The sequence below is a fragment of the Haemorhous mexicanus genome, chromosome 3 (assembly GCF_027477595.1).
Source record: "Haemorhous mexicanus isolate bHaeMex1 chromosome 3, bHaeMex1.pri, whole genome shotgun sequence".
In the NCBI taxonomy this organism is placed as follows: domain Eukaryota; kingdom Metazoa; phylum Chordata; class Aves; order Passeriformes; family Fringillidae; genus Haemorhous; species Haemorhous mexicanus.
This window is the reverse complement of record NC_082343.1, coordinates 114,604,921-114,632,379: the sequence shown is the minus strand read 5'-3', so window position 1 is coordinate 114,632,379 and position 27,459 is coordinate 114,604,921. Positions and strand designations below refer to the sequence as shown.

The 27,459-nt window shown below is 43.1% G+C and overlaps 1 protein-coding gene across 1 annotated transcript in view; it reads left to right on the top strand.

Annotated features, from left to right (window-relative positions):
* Window positions 1–358: 358 nt before the first annotated feature.
* Window positions 359–27,459, top strand: part of PKHD1 (PKHD1 ciliary IPT domain containing fibrocystin/polyductin) — a 235,897-nt gene continuing 208,796 nt past the window's right edge. The window contains exons 1-24 of the mRNA XM_059843088.1: window positions 359–410; window positions 1,471–1,548; window positions 2,496–2,640; window positions 4,090–4,189; window positions 6,280–6,337; window positions 7,198–7,276; window positions 9,469–9,543; window positions 10,230–10,294; window positions 10,927–10,966; window positions 11,795–11,865; window positions 13,222–13,323; window positions 14,529–14,624; window positions 15,722–15,857; window positions 16,697–16,811; window positions 17,623–17,898; window positions 18,364–18,450; window positions 19,071–19,164; window positions 19,609–19,751; window positions 20,405–20,535; window positions 21,314–21,498; window positions 22,001–22,139; window positions 24,207–24,361; window positions 24,895–25,079; window positions 26,034–26,156. Coding sequence (XP_059699071.1) covers window positions 359–410; window positions 1,471–1,548; window positions 2,496–2,640; window positions 4,090–4,189; window positions 6,280–6,337; window positions 7,198–7,276; window positions 9,469–9,543; window positions 10,230–10,294; window positions 10,927–10,966; window positions 11,795–11,865; window positions 13,222–13,323; window positions 14,529–14,624; window positions 15,722–15,857; window positions 16,697–16,811; window positions 17,623–17,898; window positions 18,364–18,450; window positions 19,071–19,164; window positions 19,609–19,751; window positions 20,405–20,535; window positions 21,314–21,498; window positions 22,001–22,139; window positions 24,207–24,361; window positions 24,895–25,079; window positions 26,034–26,156 — 2,730 coding nt within the window. The remainder of the gene's footprint in view (window positions 411–1,470; window positions 1,549–2,495; window positions 2,641–4,089; window positions 4,190–6,279; window positions 6,338–7,197; window positions 7,277–9,468; window positions 9,544–10,229; window positions 10,295–10,926; window positions 10,967–11,794; window positions 11,866–13,221; window positions 13,324–14,528; window positions 14,625–15,721; window positions 15,858–16,696; window positions 16,812–17,622; window positions 17,899–18,363; window positions 18,451–19,070; window positions 19,165–19,608; window positions 19,752–20,404; window positions 20,536–21,313; window positions 21,499–22,000; window positions 22,140–24,206; window positions 24,362–24,894; window positions 25,080–26,033; window positions 26,157–27,459) is intronic.

The following is a 27,459-nucleotide window of genomic DNA, read 5'->3' as shown; positions in this document are numbered from 1 at the left end:
TCTTCCCACCAAAACCATTTTGTGATATAAAAATGTGGCTAAATTAATGCACCCATGCTTTTTCCATACCGAGGATGAAGGAAGAAGTTGGCAGTCGGTCTTTAAATGCTAGAACAGCTCCTGACATGGAATTTATAAAGGAAATGTGTGATATCACTGGCTATGACAGCAAGTGAGACCTGGTCTGCAGGTACTCAAATGTTTATATTCTTAAATTATTAGAAGAGTTCAGAGATATTGCTCCCACAGATTTGCTGTGAGAAGGAAGAATACAGGTTTTTTTTTTTTTCTTTTTTTTTTAATACACAGGGAAGGTCTTGAAGCCAGACTTTTGTGAATTCCTCATCCAGTGTTCAAGATGAGCTTTTGGAGAACATTCCTGCTGAGTGCTGGGCTGATACTCTTGGCAGGTGAGTGATGGAGAGGTGTTGTCTCCAACCACACCTGCAAAATCCAGTGGGTATTGGACACAGACTGCCTGTGAGTAGTGGAGAAGAACCTCTAAAAGGTGTTGAAAAATATGGGATATTGACTGTAGCACATTGGACATTGTCTACCATTATTATTGGTTTTCCATGGCACTGTTTCCATAGTGATAGAGGAGGTTTCTGCATTAATTTTTAATTCTCTGTGTTCTACCTGAGTTCATATCATACCTATTGTTTTTTGTTTACTTGATGATGAGTATGTCACTCTCTGCATGTTAATATTAAGGATTCATGATGCAAAAGTGTCCTATATTTGGTTTTGGTGATCAATACTGATGTTTGATCAGATTGCATCTAAATATAGCTAAGAAGTTGGAAATCTCCTAAAATGTTAATCAGGAGAGTGGATATCACCACAAAATGACTTCTGGAAAGTTCTGGTCAGTGGCTGCATAAAAGGAAGCCTGGTTCATTTCTGAGCTTCAGAGAATGAGGGTACCCAAAATAAACCCTAAATTATCTGAGGAATTTGGTGTCTTTATGAAAAGCATGGCATAGCAGGTTCTAGGTGATTAACATCATGAAGCAGGAGCTCTTTTCCAGGCCTGAACATCTCTCCTAAGGACTTCAGAAGTAAATAGCTGGACAGGCTGTCTGGGAGCCAGAAAAGGATATATTTTGTAGGCACCCTTAATTTTGGTAGGGTGCGCAGAACTCAGCAAACATATTTCTTTGAGAGGTGAAGGAATAAAAATTATGTTTATTATCTTTAATTCTTGAGGATGACAGGAGGCTCAGGCTGTAGCTTGGTTCACCAAGCCCTAAAGGCATCAACACCTCCCTGAGGGGAGCTGTAAACAAGGGAGAGTGGTGGGAGAAAAGGATGAGAAACATGATTAATTTGGATGCTTGAGAAAGAGAAATGGCATGAAGGGTGGGATCACAGGAAGGCAGCTCTCGGGTCACTGTGTCTCAACCTGAATAGGGGGTTTTAAATATTTGCATTTCCCTTCAGCCTGATGGAGCTGGTTTGTTTTTTCAGGGACAGCCATAGGATCACTTGTGAAGCCCCAGGAGGGCAGCATTGCTGGGGGAACATGGATTACCATCACCCTGGATGGTGAGCTTTAAATTGAGGAATTATGTGTTGAAATAGAATCAGAGAAAGGATTGAAAGGGATCTTTAAAATAATCTTGTACCACTCCCCTGCCATGGGCAGGGACACCTTCCACTATCCCAGGTTGCCCCAAGCCCTGTCCAACCTGGTTTTGAACCCTTCCAGGGATGTCAAGATTACAGATAATCAGCTCCCTTCTGAGGTTTGTGGTTGGAGTGACAAAGCCTACCCCACAGAGCCACAGGCTGTAACGCTCATAGCATGAAATCAGCTTGAAATGATGACTATAGAAGTTATTGCTGAAGGTTTATTTCTAAGCAACAGAAGTCAAAATGTTGACTTTATTTTTTTCCCATGTAGGGCTAGACATTTCTTCCCTTCTCCTGCCCTTTTATTGAAGAAAAGCTAAAAATCTGCCCTCTTCATGGGTCCTGTGATGCTGGTGCATTTTAAAACTCTTATGATAAACATGAGATCTGAGTAAAAAATTCAGAAAGTTATATCTTATGCCCATTTTGGCCCCAAACCAACTGTACAAAGCTGAGTCTGATTTTCCACAGTGATGAAATTTATTCATTGTGAAGAGAGTTTGTTTCTGAATCAGCTGTGCATGGTCATTAGCTGGCACAGGCTGCCCAGTGCAGGGGTAGAGTCACTAGGGGGATTTAAAAATGTGTGGAAATGCACTTGGGGATGTGGTTTTTACCCTTCCAATCCTCTCCCCCATTCCCCTGGAGGGAAAGTGAGTGAGTGGCTGTGTGGGGCTGAGTTGACAGCTGGGGTTAAATCACCACAACATGAAATTACACAAACATGGTTTTAAACAGCCTGATCAAGGGCTCTGAGCATTATTCCTAGAGAAACTGGGTTAGACCTCCAAAAATGCTCATTGTGTGACTGGGAGGGATCCTGTCCTCACAGAGCTCTTCTGATTGATTTCATTGCTTAGGCTCAACATCCCACCAGGTAGAATCTGTCTCTCCAGCCAGTGCCTCCCACCTGGAGGTGTCCCTGGTGCATCCAGACCTGCCCAGGCTGCCGTGTGATGTCTCTCCTCTGTATTTGGGCTGGCCCACCATAAGGTGCAGAACAAGGTATGATCCATAGTTACACTGTGGGTGAGACCTTGCCCTTTGTCAAACAGGATCCTCCTTTTCCTTCAGTGTCTGCACAGGAAGTTTGGGAGTTGAAAGAATTCCTGTGGTGTTGAAATCTGAAATGCAGGGAAGTCTCAGAACTTTGGGCCTGTAAGCCAAGGTTTAGAATTAAGCACAGGATTTGATCTGAGACTTTGGAAAAGGCTTCCAAATGTAGGTATTAGAAGTGAGAATGTGAAATTTTGGTGTTTAAAACAGAGATACATTAAGTTAAAGTAGAGGAAAGTTTGGATTTTTAGAGTATTGTACTGTAGGTTTGTGTGTTATAGCATGATTGACTAATAAAACTAACACTGTAGTATGAGTCTATGAGACAAAATATTTAAGGATTTGGTTAAAAGTATAGATATTCCTGTTGATAGTGTTTTATTGGCTAATAAATTTTTAAGAGGTCTTGCTGCTAGAGGTCTTGTGACCTTCTGAGCCATGTGGTGAAGACGTGAGTTGAACTCACCTTTCTTGCTTATGTAGAAGATAAGAAAAAAAAATCACATTATTTAAAACAACTCAGAAATCCTGTCTCTAATTCATTCAAAATTCCTTCACAAATCCTCACGCTGGGGCCTCACTGAGCACCTGCTAACTTGGGTTGATTGATTTTTGTTTTAAATTCATGAAGCACAAGGATCTTTTGAGGCATGAGGGTCACTGTGAGGCTTCTTGGGCAGTCCAGGCTCAGACCTCCAGAGGTTTGTAGACATCTAGCTCTCAGGTGCAAAACTCCTGAGAAAGTCTTGGAGGAGACTCTACTTTTGGTGTCCTTGACCTGTCCAAGGTGATAGAGAGAGGTTATGAATAGAAGAGGAAATAAATATGGTTCCAAGCACCAGCTGGGCAGTTTGAGCTGCCTGTTTTCTATCCTATCATAGCTTTAACACAGGTGGTTGGACTGGAAGACTGGGGTCTGAAGAGGGACCTAATGGGACTCTTCCATATTTTTCTGCTATGCTTTGGCTGGGAGTTAATTCTGCTGGGTGCTGTGCTGGGAAACTGTGAAACAAGGATGCAGCATTAATTTATGGACCAGGATAAGATGCCCTGCAGATCAGGGATTCATTTTATTACTAATGAATAACAATTATTTTCTGTGCATGCCTAATGAGAATGCTTGTGTTTTGCATTAACAATAATTTAGGTGGAGTTCCAATGCAGCCCTGTCACCTTCTGCTCTTAGCTGTGATTTCTTGCTGTGCTCCCACATTTCTTTTAACTTGTCATTTTAAAGTTTGGCTTCACATGTGTGAGGTTTGGGCTGACAGTGTAAAGCTCCTTTGCCCTGTGGAAGTCTCAGTGGCCTTGCTGTGAATGGAGACTCTTTAAAGGACTTGGTGTTTCCTAAACCCCAATAGTATAAAAATAATATAATACACATTTTCTTCCACCTAGGTCTTCCCCCCAGGAGGGTTTGTACTATGTGGAGGTGATCTTTAAAGGACATGTGATTAACAACCTGACTGAGGTGGAGAAAGAGAAATATTCTTTCAAGGTAATCACCAAGTGCAGAAGTGAGGATAAAGAATTCAAGGTATTGAAGGGTGTGAAGCTTCAACATTGTGTTACAGGAAATATGTTGAAATGGATGGAATCATGGAATGGTTTGGGTTGGAAGGGACCTCTAAGACCATTCAACTCCAACCCTAAGTTAAAGAAAGATGGGGAGAGACTTTTTGCAAAGGCATGTTAGAAACAGAAGCAGGGGAATGACTTCAAACTGAAAGACAGGAGGTTTATATTGGTTGATTGAAAAAACTCTTCAATGTGAGGCCCTGGCACAGGCTGCCCAGAGAAACTGTGGCTGCCCCATCCCTGGAAGTGTTCCAGGCCAGGTTGGATGGGGCTTGGAGCAACCTGGGATAGTGGAAGGTGTCCCTGTCCATGGCAGGGGCATGGAATGAGAAGGTCTTTAAGGTCCCTTCCAACCCAAACCATTCTGGGATTCTGTGATCTCTTGCAGAGCAGAATCCTTAGCCACGACTGTGTGCTTTGGGATGAGGCCTGGTGTTTTTGAGAGTCACATCCCAGCTCTGTGCTAAGTTTGAGCAAAAAAACCCGGCATTTTCAGTAAATTGCACATTAAAGCTGAAGAGTCATTGGGTGGTTCAGCTAGCTTAGAGAGCTGATGAAAAATCACCAGGGGATGCTGTTAATGAGGCACATTCCAATGCTAAATAAACCACAATGTGTCTCTTTGTTTTGGGACTGGGCCCTGGGAGCTACACATATTAAAATTAATTTTGCCTCCGCATTAGATTGGAAAAGCTGCTGCAGGCACCAACAAGTCTGAGCAGCTCACAGGACTCTGTCAGCCAGTGGCCCCAGTTTCATGCTGCTTTTGGCTTCTTTCTCCACATCTTCTGCAGCCTGGGCTATGGTGTGGTGTTGCCTTTGCTCCCAGAAGTGGCCGTTGCTGGTGGAAGTTTGGGGCTGCTCATTCCTTTTAACATGACCAGGAGGGAAGGCAAAGGCTGAGCTCTGAAAGGGAATGGTCTTCAAGGAAAATTTAGGGAAAAAACTGATATATGCAATGGTACCTTTGAATTAATGCAGCAAATTAATTTTTTATGATATTTATTGGGCTGTGAGCAGCATCTGTAAGTGCCAGTGAGATCATGAGGGGGCTCATAAAGGAGGTGGAGAAGATGAGCATGTCCAAAAAGGATGGGGAAGGGTCTGGAGCACAAATCTCATGAGGAGCAGCTGAGGGAGTTGGGGGGTGCTCAGCCTGGAGAAAAGGAGGCTCAGGGAGGACCTTCTCACTCTCCACAACTCTTTGAAAGAAGGATGCAGCCAGATGGGGGTTGGCCTCTTCTCCCAGGTTACAAGATACAAGATGAGAAAATTGCCTCAAGTTGCACCAGGGGAGGTTTATATTGGATATTAGGGAAAATTTCTTCCCCAAAAGATTGTCAAACACCAGGGAAGTGGTGGAGTCACCTGCCCTGGAGGGATTCAAAAGCCATGCAGGTGTGGCATTTGGGGATGTGTGTAACTGGATTTAGCAGTGTTGGGTTAATGGCTGGACCTGATGATTTCCAAGGGTTTTTTCCTCAGAGGTAAAGGTGGTCCTTTCCCCAAAAAATCTCTGTTGTATTGCTGTAAGATGGGCCAAGACAAAGTCTTTGCTCCCCTGCTTTAAGGTATCCAACAAACTTGCCAAAGAGTGGCTGAAGTATTTCACATCTATGATGATGGAATTGTTCTAAAGGATATACTATTGGGAAGAAAAATGGTGTCACCATCCAAGATAAAATGCAGGTTTTAACTTCAGCTAAAGCATGAATTAGAAATTTGATAGTGTGTTAAACTGTGTCTTCTGACACTGGATCAAGCCAGGATGGACAATCTGGGCACAAAAGATGTAAAAGTATCACTATTCCAGACTGTGAAGGGAGAGGGGGTAAGAAGGGAATATTTCTCCTTACTCCTTTCCCAGAGCAGGAATCGGCTACAGAGACCAAGTGTGGAGTGTGAGTTTCTGAAATGCAGCTGCTGGCTGGGTTGTGAGCAATGCACCCTCACGTGGGGCTGGACTGCTGCAGAAATAGCTGACATTTCACTGCAAATTTCTCTTTGCAGTTCTCAGCTGAGCAGACACCTGTGGTTTACCAAATTAATACATCATCTGGAACCCCAGGTATGGGACCTTTCTTTAATCTGTACTGCCATGCAGACCTTTTTGCTTATTGGGGTTTTAGATCAGACTTTAAAGTTACATGAGAAGTCATTCACTGTTTTTGGTCTGAAAAATTAACTGGAATATGGCAGATTCCCCCCCCCCCCCCCCCCCCCCCCCATTTCTATTATTTCTGTATTTCCAGGTTTCTTTAGATAAAGTTGAAAGTTTGATCCTCAAAGTCAAGATTAAACAAAAGATTTTGGTCTCTCCAGAGTTCAGACAGTCACATGGATGATTGTATCACAGAGATCACCTCAATCTAAATCAATCCCTAATTTCTAATTGTGTTCAGGTGCAGTTCAGCTCTAGATTCTTGTGCCTTGCTTTAGGGTGTCAGTATGGAGGTTTCTGTGTGTTAGCTGGATGGAGGTTTCCCCTCCCAGTGTGAGTGAAGAGCAGGAGAATAATCTGGTCACTGATATGCCAAGATCCTTCATTAGACCTTCACCCTGTCTGGTGTACAAAAGATGTAATTTTGGTTGTCTTGTGAGGTTCTGCAGTGGAATTTGGTTAGAAAGTGAGGTTTAGCTAGCAAAAGAGATGAGGAAAAATTGTCAGCTCTGTGTAAATTCAGATCTGCAAAAAAATTTGGAATGAGTTTGGGGTTTTTTGGCGGGAAACAAAGACATGTGCTTTGAGAAAAGTGAATTAAGTGCAAAATCATCTTGAGCCGTGGTAAAAGCTGAGAGTACATTCAGTGCAGGATCCTCTGCAAAATCTATAAAGACCATTAATTCCTTTTGCTCAGCTCAGAAAATCTGCAAATAAGTTCTCTGCTTTTAAAAGACTTTCTTCAATTTCCATTTCCTCTTAAACAGGAAATTTAATACAGATTAATGGGAAGACAATTGCTGGCAGATATGAGACCCTGGACTTCAATGTGGATTATATTGATGGGTAATTATGAACACTCAGCTATCTGCTGCAGTCCCTGTAAATTGGCATTTCTTCCATCAGCCTCCTTGACAGCAATAAATTGCAACCAGTTGGCCCAGAATTGCCATTTACTTCCTTTGTGGTTTATTGCAGCTCATGAGTTGGGCTCCAGCAAACTTTGTTAATCTAATTGCAACTGGTCCATTAAGCTGGTTGGTTTGTTTACTGGCAGCACAGTCAATCACAGCTCAGTGTGAATTGTACTGTAATTGCAGCTGGCTGCTGTAGATTTTATTTTGGCTAGCAAATTAAAATTTAACTAATTAAAATAATGTCAGAGTTGAAAAGTTAAATAAGTTTTCCCCTTTCTATTTGCTTTTTTTTTTTTTAAGAAAGAAAACTATTAGTTTGAAGCAGATGCTCTGATGAACCAGAAGACCAAAGAAAAGTATTTTGAGACAAAAGGCTTTGTTGTTCACTGCTTTAAACACTCTGTAGTTGTTTTCTTGTTCTCAGAAGTCGGAGATTTTTTTTAATGATGCTTCTGTGGTTACATGCAACAGAGAGAAGCAGTTAGGTTTAAACAAACCTTATTTTAGGACAGCAGCCCCTTTAAACACAGTGAATCCAAAATGAGCATCAACACTGTCCTGCTGTGTGTCATATGTATTTCCATATGTATGGATATGTCACCAAATGTTAATTTATGATTTCTGTGCAAGTGGCAGTGAAGAACTAAGCCCAGGCAAGTATTTTAAAGATAAATTATTAATCCACAGTTACTCTGCTGGCAGTTTAAGGATCATTTCAGGAGCCAGGAAAGGTGTGTATTCTCAGTAGTTAGAAATTTTAATTGAAACATCAGATATTTAACACTGACATACTTTTTAATTACTTCTCAGGCTGATTGGAAATGTCCCTTGCTAAGTGATTAAACTCCCTGCTGGCATGAAGGAAGGTCCAGTGCAGATTGCTGCCATGCCATCCCTACACTGTGCACATCAGCAGCCTTTCTTTGGGATCAGTTATTGTTTTACCTGCCTCTGGTGGAGCCCTGGAGGCTTTGAGGAGAGGGAAGAAAGGCTGCTCTGTCTGAGCACAGGCTGGATGTGCCTGCAGTGCTCTGCTGCCAGATTACTCATTTACAGCTCAGCCTCACCAAAAGGAAATGCCCTCGAAATCCCAGCATACCAGACAGGTTCCCTTTGTAGCTTCACTTGAATAATTTGCCCATTTTTGGTGTGTTAGGAAATAGGTACCAGGTGGGGTCTTGGACTTGACCAGAGCAGTCTGCCACTCAGTCATGCTGATTCAGGATTTGGAGCAAAAAAAAAGGGAATGGTTTTTATGCTTCCAAGTGTGTTCTGCACCTTTTTCCATGCTTTGTATGGGATGCACTGGACCAGTGGTGCTGAACAGACATTTGGCAGCGCTGATATTTTTTTAGTCTTCCTTAAAAGGAAAGGTTCTCAGTATCAGCCACCTGTACGAATAAAAGCAAACTCTTTTAGAAAAACATCATAAAACTTCAGTCTGAAACATGGGCCATAGAAAACTACACTGTGAGGGATGGGTCATCACAAAGTGTTTGCATTATGGGTTTTAATTACCTATTTAGTTTAATTGGCTGTTAATTCTCAAAGAATCATTGCCAGCCTTTGCTTACTCTGCTAATTACTCTGAATTTATTTCTCCCACCTTCTTCCTCCTCTCCAATGGAAGTTGTCCCATACTGACTCTTTAAGAAACACATATTTAAATTTTTATTAGGAGCTTTGGTGATTTCTGCTGGAAGTTGTTTGCAGTGTTTTTCCTCAATGAAATAAAGAAATGTCTGAGCTGCATCTGGATTTTAGTTGCTGTAGGTGGTGCTGCCTGCTGATTTGGAAGGTGTGGGTGGGTTTTGACCTCCTGGAGTTCAGCCTTGCCCTCAGGGAGGGAGGGATTGGATCATGCAGGGCTGGCATGAGGTGTGTCCAAGAGGCCCCTGCTGCACTCTCACAGAGCTGCAGCTCCCACAGTAATTGAGGAATGCACTTTGCAAGTGCAGATATGAGAGATTAGGGCATGTCCCATTTTCTAGAAGGTTAATGAATGTTAGGTACAAGTGGGAGAAAATTCCTGTCCCTTGAGAAAATATTGACTGCTGATTTTAATAGGACCATGTTTTCATCTGCATCACATCATATTTTTCCTGTTTATTTTTTGCCCAGGCCAGCTGTTCTTACATCAGAAGGAGATGGATGGACCAGTCTCTGCTCTTTTGCTGACAGGAGAGCTGGAACCACGTCAGTTCTGGTTTACTTTGGGTTTGTGTTGGTGCAAGGGTTCAGCACAGCTTGTGCACAAAAATATTTGTGTCTTTTGGAGAAACTCTTCTGCTTTGGCTTAAAGTGGAGACAGAGCCTGGGGAGTTATGGTCTGTGATGGGGTGGGTAAGGGCTGCTGGCTTTCTGCAGCTTCAAATGCTTAAACATAAATGTGAGTTAATGGTGGGAATTGTATCATTCCATGGCTCCAGAAGGTTTATGTAGTGCCAGCATATCTGTTTTAATTGCTACCCTCTCATTCTCACAGTTTAGGAACCTGCAGAGGAGCGAGTAAAGGGGAAACATTTTTGTTCTTCTATTCACCCTCCCCTTGTGCTTGCACTTGTCCCTGCTCAGTTTTTTATTTCAAGAGAGGGTTTGGAAGGCCACCAACAGCATCAGCTTCTGGAAATAGGTGTAAAGGAGCCAAGCTGGAGCACTGCTGCTGGAAGACATCCTCCTAAGCTGCTGAACTCTTGATCATTAGTGGGAGGATGGGTTGTTCCTCTCCCATCTCACCTGCTTCACTCCCATGTGTCCAAAGGCAGCAAACCATTACTATCTTGGGTGTATAAGCCCACATCTTCTATTGGTTTTCTGATTCTACCATATTTTGCTTTTTTTTTTGCTCTCAAGGCTCAGTGAAGTCTTTTGTCTCTCCACAGTTACCCTGCTCAGGTGAAGGATGGACTGGGGACCCTGCAGTGCCGGGTGGAAGGGAATCACATAGGTTGGTGAAAAGGGGTAAAAAACCATGGGTTTCTGTCATTCCTGCAGCTCCAGAGCATGCAGGGAGGAGGGTGTCTGTTGTGAGTTTCTGTTCTGTCTCCAAAGCTGGAATGTGGCTCAGGGCTGAGTCCATAAAAGCAGCTTCAGATCAAGGTTTGCCAGCCTTCGGCGCAGCCCCTTCCCTGGTTTGTGTCCTCTGCACGGCCTGGGAGAGCATGAAAGGGAACCATGATGTGATGTGGGCACTGCTGACAGCCAACAGTGGGATTTGGGGTCCTTGCTGAGTTTCCTACTTTATTCCTTCTTGTCTGTGATGTCCCTTCCCTTTAGTGCTTTATTAGAGGAGTAAATCAGGTGTTCCCTTCTATTCACTGCCTCCAGTAGCAGGTGGGATCCTTTTCATTTTTCCTCACTTCTAAGCACCCTGAAGAAGCTTCTAATTTCTTGTGGAGGCTTTGAGCTCCAGCCTTCCTGTTTGGGAAAGACACTGTGAGTTACATATGTGAAATGTACTTTCCTTACTGTTGCAAGGAAAGTTCAAGGAAGGGAGATTTGGGCCCAGAGAACCTGGACAATGTTTGGTATTTACTTCATACTTCTGCCTGAAATCATTATCACTTTTCTCTCCCCAAGGGTCCCACAACGTCAGCTTCTCAGTGTTTAACAAAGGAAAGTGAGTAAAATAGTATTTTCTCTCTTTTCCTCTGGTTTTGCATGGGAATAGAGCTGCATTTGATTCCAGGATGAGTGAATTATGCTTTTACCTTATCGTGTGTTTCATTGCTCAGAAATAAGGTTTGCTGTCTTGAGGAGATGATAGTCAGATTTGGAATGACATGGGAGAATGTTTCTCCCCAAAGTATTTCCACTTTGGTGTTTTATACTTTGCCTTCAGTGACCAGAACATAAGACATCTTATCTTGGACAAGGGGGAATGGCTGAAGGAGGATGGATTCAGATTGGATATTAGGGAGAAATCCTTCCCTGTGAGGGTGGGCAGGCCCTGGCACAGAGTGCCCAGAGAAGCTGTGGCTGCCCCTGGATCCCTGGAAATGTCCAAGGCCAGGCTGGACAGGGCTTTGAGCAACTTGGGATAGAGGAAGGTGTCCCTGCCCACGGCAGGGAGTGGAACTGGATGGTCTTTAACATCCCTTCCCACCCAAACCATTCTGTGATCTATTAAATCCAGTTGAATTAAAACCTTTCACCTTGCTTTTAACTATTCATCCAAATGGGAAAGAATTTAACCATTAAAGGAGGTGAAAACAGGTTCTGACTGTGTCCAAACACACTTTACAATGTGCTAGTACTTCTAATAAAGTGTTTCAGCCATTTAATGGGGTCTCATGAATCAATGCCTCAATGTGCTGGGGAAAGGAGTTGCTGGAGCTTGCAGAAATGTTCCACTGTTCCTCTGGAGAGTGAGTGTCCAGCCCTGCCAAATGAAGGCTTGCTTTTATTTTCATGTCCCAGGACCTCTCAGGCATTTTCTCTCTTGCAGGTCAGCAGTGCACAAAGGTGCTTGGCTCATCAGTGCCAAGCAGGAGCTTTTCCTGTACCAGACTCATCCAGGTATTCCCTGATCCACCTCAGGGGCACTGCCCTCCATCAGTCCCAGTGTGATCTAAGAAAACACCTCTCACTGTTGCTTTTCCCAGGGATGTAATCCTCATTTTGGTGTTCCACTCCCCTGGTATGGGCTTGACTAAGCAAAAAAACCAACCTGATTTGTGTGTGTTGTTCCTTGTCTGTCAGATCAGTCACAGAGTCAAGGTGTTGCTCATAGAGAAACTTTATCCTCATAAATCACTCTGTATTTGGGTTCCCTCCTTAAATCACTCTGTATTTGTTGAGGCTGAAATTTTGGAAATGCAGACCTCAGGATGAGAACTCCCCCACTGGCTACAGGGAGGAGGTGATGTTCAGCTACTCCAAGAATTGAGTTCTGGATAAGTAGTGAATGGCAGGGTACTGCACCATTAGTTAAAAAGAATGAGTTCAGGTACCTTAAAAATAACCTGCATGTGATGTTTCAAGCTGTATTGTAGAGGACTCTTTATTAAGAAGGCTAATTTTATGTCTCTATTTATAATTTAAAGCAGAGTAAAATGAAATAACCATGCATGAAGTTGGCTGTGGGCAGAGCATGAGCAGAAAGATCTGCTAGATCTGTCCAGTAGACAGTACTGTGCTAGTCAGTAGCCAATACTGTAAAATTACTGTTAAAATACCAGATGAATTAACAAAAAAGATGCAGGTATAGAACAAAATCCCTCATCTTTTTCTTTTTAGACTTTTTTTTTTTTTTTTCAGAGCTATACAAGTAGAACTGGGTGGTTAAACTCCAATATGAGTGCAAAGTGGGTAATTGTCATCAAAAAGAAAAATAGTTTTCCTGTGGAATGGCACCCTTGTAACAGACAAAGTCCTGAAAGGATCTCATGGTTGTAATGTGGACACTCAGATATTCTGCTCCCTCCATTTGTCCCTGAAGTCTGAGGGATTATTGGAAAGAGTGGTAACATTTAAACCTAAGGACTAAGTTAAGATGTGAGTCAGAGAAGGTCAAGAGGATTAAACCAGTTTTAATTTTGCCTTTGTTTTTTTTTTTTTCCTTTTCCCCCAGAGATCCTCAATAGCACAGAACAGAGCAGTTTGCAATCTGAGCATGACAGATGCAGGCCCTGCTAAGCAACAGCCCAAGCACTGCAGTGTTCCCCCTGCCATGTGGCCAAATTATCCATGCTGCTCATTCCTGGTGTCATCCCAGAGGCTTCCAAAAAAGGGGATCAGCGAGAAGCTGGTTTCATTCACAGGAGCCTGCTCTGGCTGGAAGCAGTGCAAGGGCACTGCAGGCTTTCCCAGAAACAGGGCTGGGATTAACCTCTGCAAGGCTTGTGCTCAGATCCCTCTTTCCTTCCCCTGCAGAGATTTTCTCCGTGTTCCCAGCCAGAGGGAGCCTGGCAGGAGGCACAGATCTCACTGTCACTGGGGATTTCTTTGAGGAGCCAGTGAGGGTCACTGCTGCAGGTAAGAGCAGAGACATGTGAATTTTATTTTTTTTAAATCAGGGATACCAATGTGGGAATTGTAGGTCTCACCTTGTCCTCATGCTTGTTTTGCATGGGAGGCATTTACAGAAGTGATACAAATAGAGAGATAATGAGAAGCTTTACCTTTGAACAACTCATCTTTAAAACATTACCCCATAAGTTAATACAGCCCATAAACACAGCTATGAGAAAAGCTTATAGAAAAATGAGGAAGAAGTTCATGATGACATATTTCCCTGGTCAGCTGCTATTCGTAAAGAGAGATACAAGAAAACTATTTTCTTGTAGAGAAATCTCCATGACATTAACAAGAGAGACTCCTCTCCCTAAATAAACTAAAGAAAAACTATTCTAGAAGTAGTAAACTAACTAAAATTTTAGGTCTTGTTTTTTTATTTTGTCATTAGGAAAAATGAGGTTGTAGGGGGAGGAGAAATAACCTAAAGGTTTTAATTCTTACTATTTTTTCTTTTAGTTACTATTAATAAATTTCTCTTTATACCCTCTTAAAGTTTTAAACCTACTTTACCTTTCTCCTAGTCTTACCTCACAGCAGGAAATGAGTAAATACATCCTAATAAATACACTAGTGATTAACCAACAGTAAACACACCACACTCATTAATACATTAACCAAAAAAAATTCAAATTAGCAAACCAAAATCATTGCACATCTCCAGGAAGCTCCAGTTATTCTGATTGTGGTCATGAACTGCTCTGTTTGCTGGCAGTACCAGCCCAGGCTTGGGGCAAAATGCTGATGCTTTTTGGAAACAAGGGGGAGGGAGGGGATTCTGCCTCTCTTCTCTGGTGAGATCCCACCCAGAGTGCCACATCCAGGGTCCTCAGCACAGGAAAATCATGGACTTGTAGGAATGAATCCGGAGGAGGGACCCAAAAATGATCAGAGGGATAGAACACCTCTACTATAAGGCTGTTCAGACTGGAGAGAATAAGGCTCCCAGGAGACCCTGGAGCACTTTCCAGCTCCTAAAGGAGCTCCAACAGAACAACCTGGTCTAGTGGAAGGTGACCCCATCCATAAAAAGGTGCTTGTAACTACATATTTGTAAGGTCCCCTCTGACCCAAACCATTCCATGGCTCTGGGCTGTGTTTGTGCTGCTGCTCAGCTGTGTCTCCAAGTCTCTCACAGCACTTTTGTCTCCTTTCCCTGCTGGCAGGTGTCCCCTGTAAAGTCAAGCACGTCTCTCCCCGGGAAATCAGATGCACCACTGAGGCTGTTGGTGAGGGCAGGAGACTTGGTGCCCCCCAGCCAGGTGAGCGGTTCCTGGAGCTCCAAATATGCAAACACACACAGAAATGCAAGGCAGAAACCCTTTGGTGATGAATGCAATCATGAAACAGGGCTTTCCAAAACGCTGTCTGCCTCAACATCAACTTTGGGGTAGTAGGGAAGGGGGGTACAAATAATCAGAGGGCTGGAGCACCTCTGCTATGAGGAAGGACTGATGAGAGAGCTGGGGTTCTCCAGCCTGGAGAAAAGAAGGCTCCAGGGAGACCTGAGAGCCCCTTCCAGGGCCTAAAGGGGGCTTTCAGAAACATGGGGATAGACTTTTATTAGTAATACGACAGGCTCTGACAGTTTTAAATTAAAAGAGGGTCTATTTAAATTGTTTCTAAGGAAGGTATTTTTTACAATGAGGTGGGGGAGGCCATGGCACAGTTTTCCCAAGAAGGTGGTGGATGCTCCATCCCTGGAAACATTCAAGGCCAGTTGACATGCAGCCCTGAGCAGTCTGCTCTGGTGGGAGATGTCCCTGCTCGTGGCAGGAGGCTGGACTGGATAAACTTGAATGGTCCCTTCCAAACTATTCTGTGATTCTGTAGCCAGGAAAACCAAGGTGGAGAGCTCAGCCCACCACAAGGGGACAGGAGATGGTGGGAGGAAGGTCAGACTGGTGTGCATGGCACTGGAAAATGAGAGGAAAAAGGCATGGAAAATATTTAGAGGAAGGATGGCTGAACTGGAGTTACTGCAGAGGCTTCTGGGGACACTCCTGGGGTGGAGCACTCCTTGAGTAGGAGATTTTAATGCAGAAAATGAGGCTTAACTTTGACTGTGGGTCGTCTCAGTGCCTTTTCCTGCAAGAGGAGATGTGTGAACATCCTCTTGAACAGGTTGGTTGTTCTTCTCTCTGCAGAGTTTTGTTATTTCTGTTGGAGGGTTTCAAGGTAAAACAAATTCCCCATGGTGAGATCTGTGTTCTGCCTTAGACTGCAAACTACCCCACAAACAGAACCAATTTATTATTAAAATTTTCTCTCTGGCCTGCCTCCTACAGCACTGATTCCAGCATGTGCTCTGGGATTTCTGCTGGCTGCTGCTGAGAATACTTGTGTTTCAACTTTCTAGGAAACAGAGGGCTTCTCTTTGAAGTCTGGGATGATTCCTCTGATCTGACAGAAGCAGGTCCTGGATACAGATGGCAGTTTGTACCTAATGCCAGCTCCCCAGTAAGGTTTCTGTCTGGGGCAAAGAAGTCCTTCAGGTACTCAGTGATCTTAAAAAGAGATGAAGCCATGGCAATCACCTTTAGCAGTGTAAGGTAGAGCAAAAACACCTGACAGCTCTTTATAGCAGAGCCTCACTGCATAGCTCCTATAAATCAAAGCAAACCCTTTGCTCCGAGGTCCTTTTGAAGCTTAAAATATGCAGTGAAGTGCTTTATTTTTTCCTCCTTTTGCCTTCCCTCTGTATTTCTGCTCTACCTGGCCTAGATATGCTGAAATTCCACCAAAAGAAAATTGCTCTGGACGTAGAAGGAGCTCCAGTTCGAGGCTGTTTTGGGCTGGAGCTCTGGCCAGATGTGGAGGGGCAGATTCTCAACTGATGTTGGCAGCAAAGGTGGAGCTAATACAAATGAATAAATTCCTGAACTGTGTTGGTTCCCATTGCAACTTCTGATATGACCTTGAAAAACTGTGCAATGTGCATGAATTTTTACATTTTTCTACCACTTCTGTGTTTTTGTTGTTTGATTCTGAGCATTCTGGTTTTGGCTTTTTCCTGCATGTTCGGGGTTAAGACTTTGTTTGCGAAGAAATACACTGAAGTGGCCACCAACAAAATCATACTTAGTTTCATGGAGCTGCTTCTTCTTTCCTTTTTGAAACTTTTGTAAAGCATAATTGACATTTAATGTGAAATTGGGTCATTTTGAGGTTACTTCAGCTTTAAAATAACAAGGTTTGTTTTGTTAAAATGGTTTAAAGATGTTTTCATGTTACTCAGTGTATGTGTGAAGGTGGGGTGTGGGGATGATTTTTGTTTTGGGTTTTATTTTGCTGTAATTCTTTTGTATATTATGGATGTTCTGTTTTTCCTCAGCTCCAGACTCCGTGGGTTTTTTGTGGCTCCTCAGACCAATAATTACACCTTCTGGATTCAGGCAGATGGTCAGGCCTCTCTCTACTTAAGTTTGTCCCAAGATCCAAACCAGAAGGTATTGTTATTGGAAGAGAAAAATGAGAGAAATGGAAATTAAAAATGAGGATGGAAAGGATTTTAATTAAGGTGATAAGAAATGGGAGTTTCCCCAGTGTGGATTGGTTTATTACCTTTTATGAATCCATTGCAGAGTCAAAGCTGTGTGATTATTTTTGATATTTTACATCTGCCCTGTCCATTATATAACTCATAAAAAAAAATCACTCTTGCAGCCAGAGTAATTGATTACCTTTACCAGAAGATTTTTTTTTGTTAGTTCAGCACATTTCTGTCTGAACTGAAGCCATCCATGAAAGATTATTTGGGGAACTCTTATTAGTGCTAGAGCGAGCCATAGAAGTTACCTTCTTTATGGTATTGAACCTTAAACCAAAGTTTTTTGAGATTGTGGCTTTTTTCTGTATAATAGGAAGGAATTTGTGAGCCATCAACCCATGGCTATTGTTTATAAACACAAATATGTTGTTTGGTTTTTTATTTTTGCAGCTGTGGCATTGGAGTAAATGTTATTTGGGGATGGAGAAATGTTACTAACTGCTTTAATAGCTTCAAACTGAAAGAAAGTTGCTTTATATTGGATATTAGGAAGAAATTGTTCCCTGTGAGGGTGGGAAACCCCACAGGGTGCCCAGAGAAGCTGTGGCTGCCCCTGGATACCTGAAAGTGTCCAAGGCCAGGTTGGACAGGGTTTGGAGCAACCTGGGATAGTGGAAGGTGTCCCTGCCCATGGCAGAGGGTGGAACGAGATGGTTTTGGATGTTCCTTCCAGCCCAAACCATTCTGTGATTTGGTTGTTCTGCACACAGGTGAGAATTGCTTCTCTCCCTGCTGGCAATTCAGATTGGTCTGAGAACTGGGTGAAGAACTGGAGTGAACTTTGGCAGCCAAAATCCCAGAAATTTGAGCTAACTGCTGGTTCAAGGTACTACCTGGAAGCACTGCATCATGCAAAGACACCCAGCAAGGGGATGAGAGTTGGAGTCCAGATTCACAACACCTGGCTGGCCCCCCATGTGGTGAACAACTACTACACTGAGAGGCACGAAATTCGGGCTCGAGCCTTGCACCTCCCAGAAGTGCAGGTCAGTGCTGCCTGCAACGGCCTTGGTGGTGCCAGATGTGAAAAAAATGTGTGTTTCTACCCTGTTTACAACCTCCTGAGACAGCTGGTGAAAAGAGCATCATGAGCTGAAGTTGTCTGTGGTTTTTACATACATTAGTGGGTGTGTGTAAGCACTCAGGAATGAGGGCAGTTTTTTCCTAGTGGTTAAACTCCTGCAGGTCAGGAGCTGTAAGGACCATTTGCAGCTGCACAGGTCATGTATCCCTTGTTCTCCTGTTAGTGCAAGAATCCTGTTCCTTGTAGGACAAGGGCAGTTTAAGAGTAACTGAAGTGACTCTTGGAAGGGATCCCTGGTTCACAGAGGCTATAAAAGGCAAAGTGCTGGCTGTAAAATCCTGCTCAGCAGAAGATTCCAGGTTTGAAGTGTGTCTCATGCAGTTTGCATCTGTTTTCATTTCTTGATTTGCTTCTCTTTTACTCCCAGATGTTGACTGTGTCTGGTACAGGTTATTTCAGTATCTCCTGGAACAACACACTGAAAATGATCCCCACAAATGCTACAGCCCACCAGGTAGGTGCCATTAAACACAGACAAAGGTCCTCTGCTGGGGTAGAATTATTGGTGAAGCTCTGTTGCTTGACAGAAGTTAAGATTTGGCCCAGAAGCTGAAATAAAATTTATGTGATGTAGAGGTGATTATTTTTTTTAACTGAGAATGTCTTACAGTGAGATTTTTATTTTCTTACACGTTGACTCCTAAGCATATTCTAAGCTTATCACAACATCCAGATATCTTGGACTTTCATTGATCCAGATCCTTGAACTTCTTGTCTAAGGCCAGATGGGTGTTGTATGGCTCTGGCTTCTTCAGCAGCCCAGAGGCTCTCACATCTTGATTGATAATTTGTCAACATTAAAGTGACCCTGAGTGATGGCTCCATGGCAGTCATTAGACTGAGGATGTCTCACACCCCTGAAAACTTTTATGTAAACATAAAAGTTTACATTCTGTTGAAATAAATTTTGTTATATTATTATTTAACATTTTTATTCTTTTAATATTTGGGTACCTGCTTTTTCAGAGCTGCTGTGCCACTGATCCCTGGCTGATGAAAAACGAAGTGTGTGTTGAAGTCTCTGCTGAAATAATTGTAACTGACTGCTTTCCACTTTCTTAATTTATTTTAAAGGTGCAAGCAGCAATAGAAGAACTGCTTTCAGTAGGATGTGAAACTGAGCCAACTTCTGCTAAAATCCTCTTTCGCTGTGGTTTTGAGAAAGAAGGTAGGGAGCTTCTGTGGCAAATAAGCAGTATTATTGTGAGGATGGATCTGCTTTTATGACATAAATGTTCTTTAAACTTTTAGGAAATTTTCACTTTTAATGGGTAAAAGTACACGTTCATGTTTATCAACTATTTGCTGTGTGTATGCATTAAAACCAACATGATCAATATAATAATCACAGTGATAGGATATCCAGAGCTGGAAGGGACCCACAAGAATCATCAAATCCAACTCCTGGGCCTGTACAGGACAGCCCCAGGAATCTGTGCTGGAGAGTGTTGTACAAACACTTCTTTAACTCTGTCAGGAGAATTCTCAGAGTAGGACTGTTTGAAAATTTCTGGATACCCACTTGTTGTATTTTCACAAATCCTGACTGTACTGGTGTCTTCTGGGTCACTTTGAAACCTCTCATTTCCTTTTTTTTCTTTTTATCTGTCAGATATGAGGAACATCATTACTACAGGACACCTTGTCAGTGGAACAGAGCCTTTTTGTGGGAGGTTCAGCATCCACAGACCAAGCCAGCTGGTGAAAACTTCCCCATCAGCACTACCAAGACATGACCTTACTAAATACCCACATGTGAGTGGCTGCTCTTCACGAGCAGCTTGCAGTGGGCACTGAATATTCAGAGCCTAATAAACAACATAAAGTCATCTGGTCAGCTTACAATTCCCCAAAATCTATCAAGCTTTGTGTCTTAGCACCTTTTATTTGGTTTGAGAGTGGTTTTGGATCTCTGAGATGTAGATATTGTTTAACACACCTGGCTGTTAACTGCTCCTGGGGATACAACCCTTGTTGTGGGAAAGGAAGAAGTGGGATGGTGTTGGAGAAAGGTGGAAGGGACAAGGACAACCATTTCTTGACAAAAGGAAAAAAATCCTTCATTGTTGTGTGGTCCATTGCTCACTTTTCTGCTCACCTTCTCCTGATTTTGACAGGAATAAACCCAAAACTTCAGGAAAGCCCCAGGGGTCAGTTTGATGCCATGTTGTGGCACACCTGGGTACCAAAACTGTCTTCTACAGCTCTTATTCCCTCTCCAGCTCTCTTGGAGCCCCTTTAGGCACTGGAAGAGTCTTTAAGGTCTCCCCAGAGTCTTTTCTTCTCCAGGCCAAACAACCCAGTGTTAAACCAGAATTGAAATAGAATCTCTTCCTTTATCTTCCATGTACATTACATATAAATTACCTGTGTTTTCATTTGTGAAAGTCTTTCCCCCATTTTTGCAGGTGTGTTTTGCACATAAAGGACATATGAGCAACATCCTTCATCTCTCAGTGTCCTATACCAATGTCTCTTCGTGTCCAGTGAGGAGAAACCTCACCTGCCAGTGGGACTTCAATGAAACTGACTCTAAAAGGTATCCAGACAATTACAGTTATCAGAGATTACATTTTCCATAGTAAGAAGGAAAACTGAGAGAAGTTCTTATTTATATAGGAACAATTTGTCACTTGGAGTAATCTGACAGAAGCTCTGTTCCTACAGAGGCATTGCTGGAATGTGTTTCCATCTATTTTGGAGGATTTAATGAGTAAATTTCCATGTTTCTTGCTAGGTGCACTATCTCACCTCAGTGACACACAGCTGTACTTGAAGATTTCTGAGAACATAAATTCCCCAGTTTCTTTCCCAGTCGATTTCCTGCAGTAAGAGAGAGAATTGCTTGGGTTTTTTACTCCACCCTTTGAAAGCTTTGAAAATTGGTGTAGCCTTTGATTTTCGTTGTTCACTTAAAATTCCATGAGCAGAAAACATTTGGTAGCAAACATAAAGCTTAGGGCAGGCAGACTTAAAAAAAAATCAGGAGTGTAAAAAATGAAGAGAGCTGAGGGTTTGAATTCTGGATTGACCCCCACTGAGGTCACTGATGCTGTTGTGGTATTTTGCCAAAAATAAAGCAGGTGTAGTCATTCCCATATCCCACTCTAGTGATTCAGAGGGGAGAGCATAAGCAGAGATCTAAATCCTCATTTCTCACTCTGGGGAACCCAACAAGGACATGGTGAGTAATCACAAACCACTGAGCATGTGGCTTGTGCTAAATGCCAGTAGTAACAAAACCAGTGCCTGATATTACCTGGAATCCTCAAAATCACCTCAAATTTGTTTATTGTCCCGACCTTGTTGTCTTCCAGCTGGACATTTACCTGCACCAACCTCTGGAAGAGGTGTGTGTATCTCTCTGTGCTTCTTCAGGACCTCCCAGCCAATTCCCCAGTATTTGTGCATCAGATAGATTTGCAGAGCCCTGTGCTGCAAAAAGAAACACCTGGATCATTTTATCTTGATGAGCTCATCATTGCTGACAGAGCTGTGATTGGTAAAGGCATCTCTTTTGGGATTTTTTTTCCCCCCCCAGGATATTCTGTTAAATCTATAGCAATAAATATGGATGAAACTTTTTCGATGGGAAATTTCTCAGCAGGCACAAAAAACTTATTTTTCTTAAACTTATATTTATTTTTTGTGACACCAGTTGAGAAGGAATTGCCAAAATATCAATATTCTTGATCTGTTTGAAAATGTGGTTCTACAAATGGAACAGGCTGTGGTGAAATCACCATCCTAGGAAAAGTTAAAAAGTGGGTGGATGTGGCACTTGGGGATGTGGGTTAGTGGTGGACTGGGCAGTGCTGCAGAATAGTTGAAATCTGTGAACTCAGAGGCCTTTTCCAAACTTAATGATTCTATGAAATATAAATTAAGGCAAAACAACATCAAACAAACCCAAGCAGGTGTTTCCAGCTATGAAATGACAATACCCTGGGCACAGTCCCCTCTTCTCTCTTTGCTCCAATGAATGTTTATGTTTTTTCTTCCAGTTTCTCAGAGAGACCCCAAACCCCTGTGGCCAGAGGGGGGGATCATTGAAGCAGTGTCTGTGGTGGGGTCTCCTCCCACCTACAACGTGTCCTGGGGGGTGTCTGGCTGTGGTGCCAGTCTGCCCCTTCTCTCTCCAAGGTAGGGACAGCGAGCAGCTCAGCTCAGCACCCTGTAGCACCTCTGAGAGTTCCCCCAATGTACCTGGAGCTGGGTTCTGCCGGGTTCAGCTGCTGAAAACAAGAGGTGCTGAAGAAGTCTGAGATACCTTGGTGACCCACAGATATCTGACACCCCAAGTTGTGGTGTGAGATTGGAAGGAAATCTAAGCCCTTCTGGAACTGTGGATGAAGATCATCCAGAGGTGTCTCTAAAATTCTCTTACTGACACCAATTCCCACATTAGGCACTGGAAGTCCACCTTGGGAGTCCTTGTTTGCTGAGATGAGGTTTCTGTTCCTCCCAGCAACGACAGAGGAATCAGAGCCATGGGCTAAAACTAGATCACAGACTGTAACATTAAAGGTTTGTACTGGCAGAAAAGAAGTCCTGTAAAAGTTGGATTGTATCCAGCTGAGTCAAATGTAGTATCTTAACATAAACCACCAAGGGTTAGGGCAGGAATGAGAATTCAGGGGGATGTTTGTACCAGAGGTGTTAGTAATAGGAAGAGGGAAAATTTTTACTCCAGTGTAGAGCCTGAAGACTGACATTGGAAAGCTGCAAATAACACTCATAGCTTATTTTTCAGATAAATTTAGAAAAAAATGGGGAAAAATGCCATAAGCATCATTATGGAGCTGAGGAGAATGCCTAGAAGAGGAGGACTTAAGAAGCTCCACCTGTTTAGCTAATTTAAAAAAAAAAGGATTAAAAAGCAGTTTGATGACAGTACCTCTCACAGGATAAAAATAGGTGCTAGGCATAGGTGGGCTTTTCCATCTCACAGAGGAAGGTATCAGAGAAAAGCAGGAATCAGCACAAGCTTTAAAAATGTGTGAGCTGAGCACTGTCCTTGGACATCTTCAAAATAAACCTGGCTATTTCTCTCCACTGAACACGGGCTTTGATTTAATCTAATAAAATCTGAATTCTTTCAGAACAGGAGTATTGGCTAAAATCTTGTACCAGCTCTACAAAGGGCTCAGTGATCCTTTTGGTTTTGTTTTGTGGAAATTTGCTCTGCAGAAGCCACTTGTTATCTAGACACTTAACACAGGGTGGCATCGTTGTTCCACAGAGAGGCTCCTTTTCCTTTGAAACACGAGAATTTTAGTGGCGAAGTAGAACAGCATTTTATCTTTTAGAAATTGGACTTTTGTGAACTTGAATGACTCCAATACAGATGTGGTGTCTGGGGGCATGGTTTAGTGAGGGACCTCGTAACACTGGGTTAAGGATTGGACTCGATGTTAGGGGTCTTTTCCAACCTAAATGATTGTACAATATGAAACCTCACTTTAATTCAGGGGACTTGAGATTTTCATGGGCTCGAGGAGATTACAGTATTTAGCAGGAAATATTTTTTGCTTTGCTGTGGCAGACACTGTCCAGGCAACACTGAGCTGGTTCTTTAGAAATGCCAGTAGTGGTGTTTCTAAACACCACTGGTTTGCACCTGGTGCTTGACGGTGTATAATTTATTTTTTCTATCATAAATTTAAAAAGGCTATTTTCCATAATTTTCTGCTGTGTGCATGGCCTGCCTAATTCACAGAATTCACAGAATCACTGGGTTGGAGGAGACCTTCAAGACCATTGAGTCCAACCCAGCCCTAACACCTCAACTAAACCATGGCACCAAGTGCCACATCCAATTTCATTTAAACATATCCAGGGATGGTGACTCCACCACCTCCCTGGGCAGACCATTCCAGTACTTTATCACACTTTCTGTAAAAAACTTTCCTGATATCCAACCTATATTTCCCTTGGCACAGCTGATGTCTGTGCCCTCTGGTTCTGTCAGTGCTGCCTGCAGAAAGAGACCAACCCCACCTGAGCACAGCCACCTTTCAGGGAGCTGTAGAGAGTGATAAATTAGAACTTGGGAATATCCAGGTTTGTTTGAGGTCTAGGCATCTTCCCCTTAAATCCTTCAGGAATGTTGTTCCAATAGGTGTCCCTGAGCTGTTGGTTGACTTGGGGGTGTCCTGGTGAGGGTCTCCCCTGCTGATGCCTTCCTGTGACCCCCTCTCTGTCCCACAGAGGCGCACTGCTTGGGGAGGGCTCTAAGGAATATGGGCACCTGAACGTGTCCACGGAGGATGTGAGAGTCAGCCTCACCATCCAGAGGCTGCAGAAGTCATCCCCACCTCTTGGAGGAACCTTCCACATCCACTTGGCCAACACAGTGATACCAGGTAAGGGAAGATGCAGGTCAGGAAATCCCTGGATTTCCTGAGCAGGGAGCCAAGGGAAGAATTAATTGGCAGAGAAGTTTTGGCTGCCCCATCCCTGGGTGTGCTCAAGGCCAGGTTGGTTGTTATTAAATAGTTATTGAACAGTGTAATCTTCAGATTAGATTAGGAAGAAATTTTTAGGATGAGGTTGGGGAAACAGCAGCAGGGGTTGTCCAGAGAGATGGTGGATGCCCCATCCCTGGAAACATTTGGGATCAGGCTGGATGGGGCTTTGAGCAACCAGATCTAGTGTTCATTGCTGGGATTAGATGACCTTTAAAGTCCTTTCCAGCCCAAATCCTTCCATGATTCTATTATATAATTCTATGATGTTTTGGTGTTTAAGATCCAATAAATGTCACTCTTTTGGCAGCTGCAGATGTTTGAACCATGAGAGCCTTGCAGTCATAATGAAACCCCTTCCTTTCCTAGGAGCAGGCAGATGTGCTCTCCTGGAAATGGAGATATCCACTGCTCCCTAACATCTGTTGCAGGTGTTTCAGTGCACATCTCTGCCCACCAGCTCCGCAGGCTTTTGCAGGACAATGTGGACAATTTTACAGCTCCCTTCTTCAACACCAGTGACTTCACCGTGACCAGAGACTCCAGCTCGTGCTATGAAAGTGTCTGGACACTGACTTGGGAAAAAACAGCTGGGGACTTGCCCAATGTTATTGGTGTACAGTAATTTCTTTTACTAATCCCCACTTTGATCCCCACTTGATGTCTTTGGTCTTGGCCGATCTCCCTCACAATGGTTGGGTTTATGAAGACACTGTGGAAATTTAGGCAATCTTCCTATTTGGAACAGTACCTTAAGCAAATTCCAGATTTAATTATTAAAAAACCCCACAGTTTTAGGAGAAGACATTGTATGGAGTCTGTGATTCAAAACCAGGAGACTTCAGTGTGATTTCTGCACAGCAAAGGGAGTGGTATACTGAAATGAAATCTTTATTAATTATATATACATTAATGTTTCAGTACAGTAACTGAAGCTCATCACAGACTTGTGGCATCATTTATTTGACAAGAGGGTATTTTTCTGAGAACTGTTTTGTCTGGTTTCATATCTGGTTCTCAGGTGAAGGTTCACTTCACATTCTCCCATCCCAAGATTTGTCCTGATAGTTTTGCTTCAAGCAGAAGGGTCTTTTTGAGTAAGGATTCAGACTGAGATGCTTCCCACCTCAAAAGAAAACACTATTTCTTGGATATTCAGTTGCTAAATGTGTGATATCATTTTCAACAAATTCCAGTGCCCAAGATGTTGGCCTGGAGGGTGAAAAAAGTTTGAGCTGCATCTTCAGCTCTTGCACAGGCCCTTGTTTCACCTAAAGTCATGTCTTTGAGAAGATATTTCCGTGCCTAAATCCAAATTATATTATTGGGTATTAGAAGTTTATTTACCAAGCTGATTCCTGAACTTCTTTGTCATCTCTTTGACTGCAAGGTGAAGGTGGGAACAGGGAGGTGTTGTGAAACCTTGAGTAATGAAGATTTAGAGGTACAGATATGATTCATGGAAGAAGGGTGAGAAGTTTCCAGGAGTTATTGCTTGTAAAATTCTGTTTTAATTTAAAATCACAGGACAGAAAAGGATGAGAAACTTGAATTCCTTGATCTTTGCCAGGTCTCTGCTGAAAACCTCACTGGCCTGAAGCCAACGGTTTCTACACGTGTGGTTTATGATGGGGGAGTGTTTATTGGACCAATATTTGGGGACATGCTTGCCACACCCCATAACCAAACACAGGTGAGTTGTTCTGCTCTCTCACTTGTCACTGATTCAGCAGGTGTGTGTAGCTCCAGGGGTCTCACAGGTATTTGGGTACCTTGTTCTGCCAATGAATCCTTTCAGGAATCTGATGTTCTTTGTCATAAATTTCTCATATTTTGCTGCTGGTGTGTGCTCCAAGAGCTGTTGCAGGTAGGGAGAATGGTGATCATGGGTGATGGAAGACAATATCTTTATTTTTGGAAGCAGTGACCAAGGGATGAAAATCTCTGAACTCCCACCCTTGGTGGGTCCTGTGATGTTGGACACCAAACTGGGAATTACACAATTCACCTACAACGCTCTGTGACACTGATGGGCAAAGTAAATGAGGCTGGGATACTCATCTGTGAGTTAGGCAAGTCCTAAACCTCTCTGGATCTCAACTCCCCGGGAGGGAAGAGAGAGATAGGAGAGCTTCAGGCTGAAGGAGGAATCATTACAGTCTGCTGGATGGACAAATGTGTTTCCAGCTCTGCTCTCAGATGTTTCAGAACAGTGGCTATGGCTGGCTTTGTTTCCAGCAGACTCAGGCACTGTGGCCATAACAGGGTGATTCTGGATGTGCTTCAAGCCCAGCTGTGCAACTTCTGGGGCCAAGTCATCCTGCCTTTTTCATGAGCCATGGGAATTGCTCTTCTTCCAGTGACTCAGCCACCTATGACATCTTTTCCTTTCGTGCTGCACAAAGCCTCAAACAGCCCAAGTGAAACAAGACCAGCAGCAGCAAACAGATTTTCTGGTAGTTTTTGAAGCTTTATTCTGGCAGTGTAAAAGTGTCCCTCTAATTATTGTGTCTGTGTCTAAGCAGACTATTTTGCAACTCTGTGCTCCTTGCATTTCTTTGGGACAGATGCTTTGCTTTTTGCAGACACACCCTTAACACCTGGAGAGGGATAAAGAGGGGCTCTTTTAAGCTCTATCCTTTGCCAGTTGACTCTTCAAAAATATCAAGATCTCAGGAGGGAATTTTCTTTATATCTCTTTTAGATAGGCAAGGCCACAGCCCAGTTTTTCTTCCTTCATCTTTAACAACAAGGGACAAAAAATAAAATTGAGGGCTGCATGCTGAGAAGACATATTGTGGGTTTCATTTTAATTAGTCTTCTGTGGTGCTTTAAGCATAATAAATTTATTCACGAGGCAAAGTGGGAAGAACTGGGGGAAGCCTTCAATGGGTGACTGTAAGAGGAGGAGTTTGAGGAGGTGTGGGTCCCAGGATGGTGGGAGGTAGGCTGGAGATGCAGCATCCAAAGCTGTGCCTCGGATGAGCCCTAGCAGT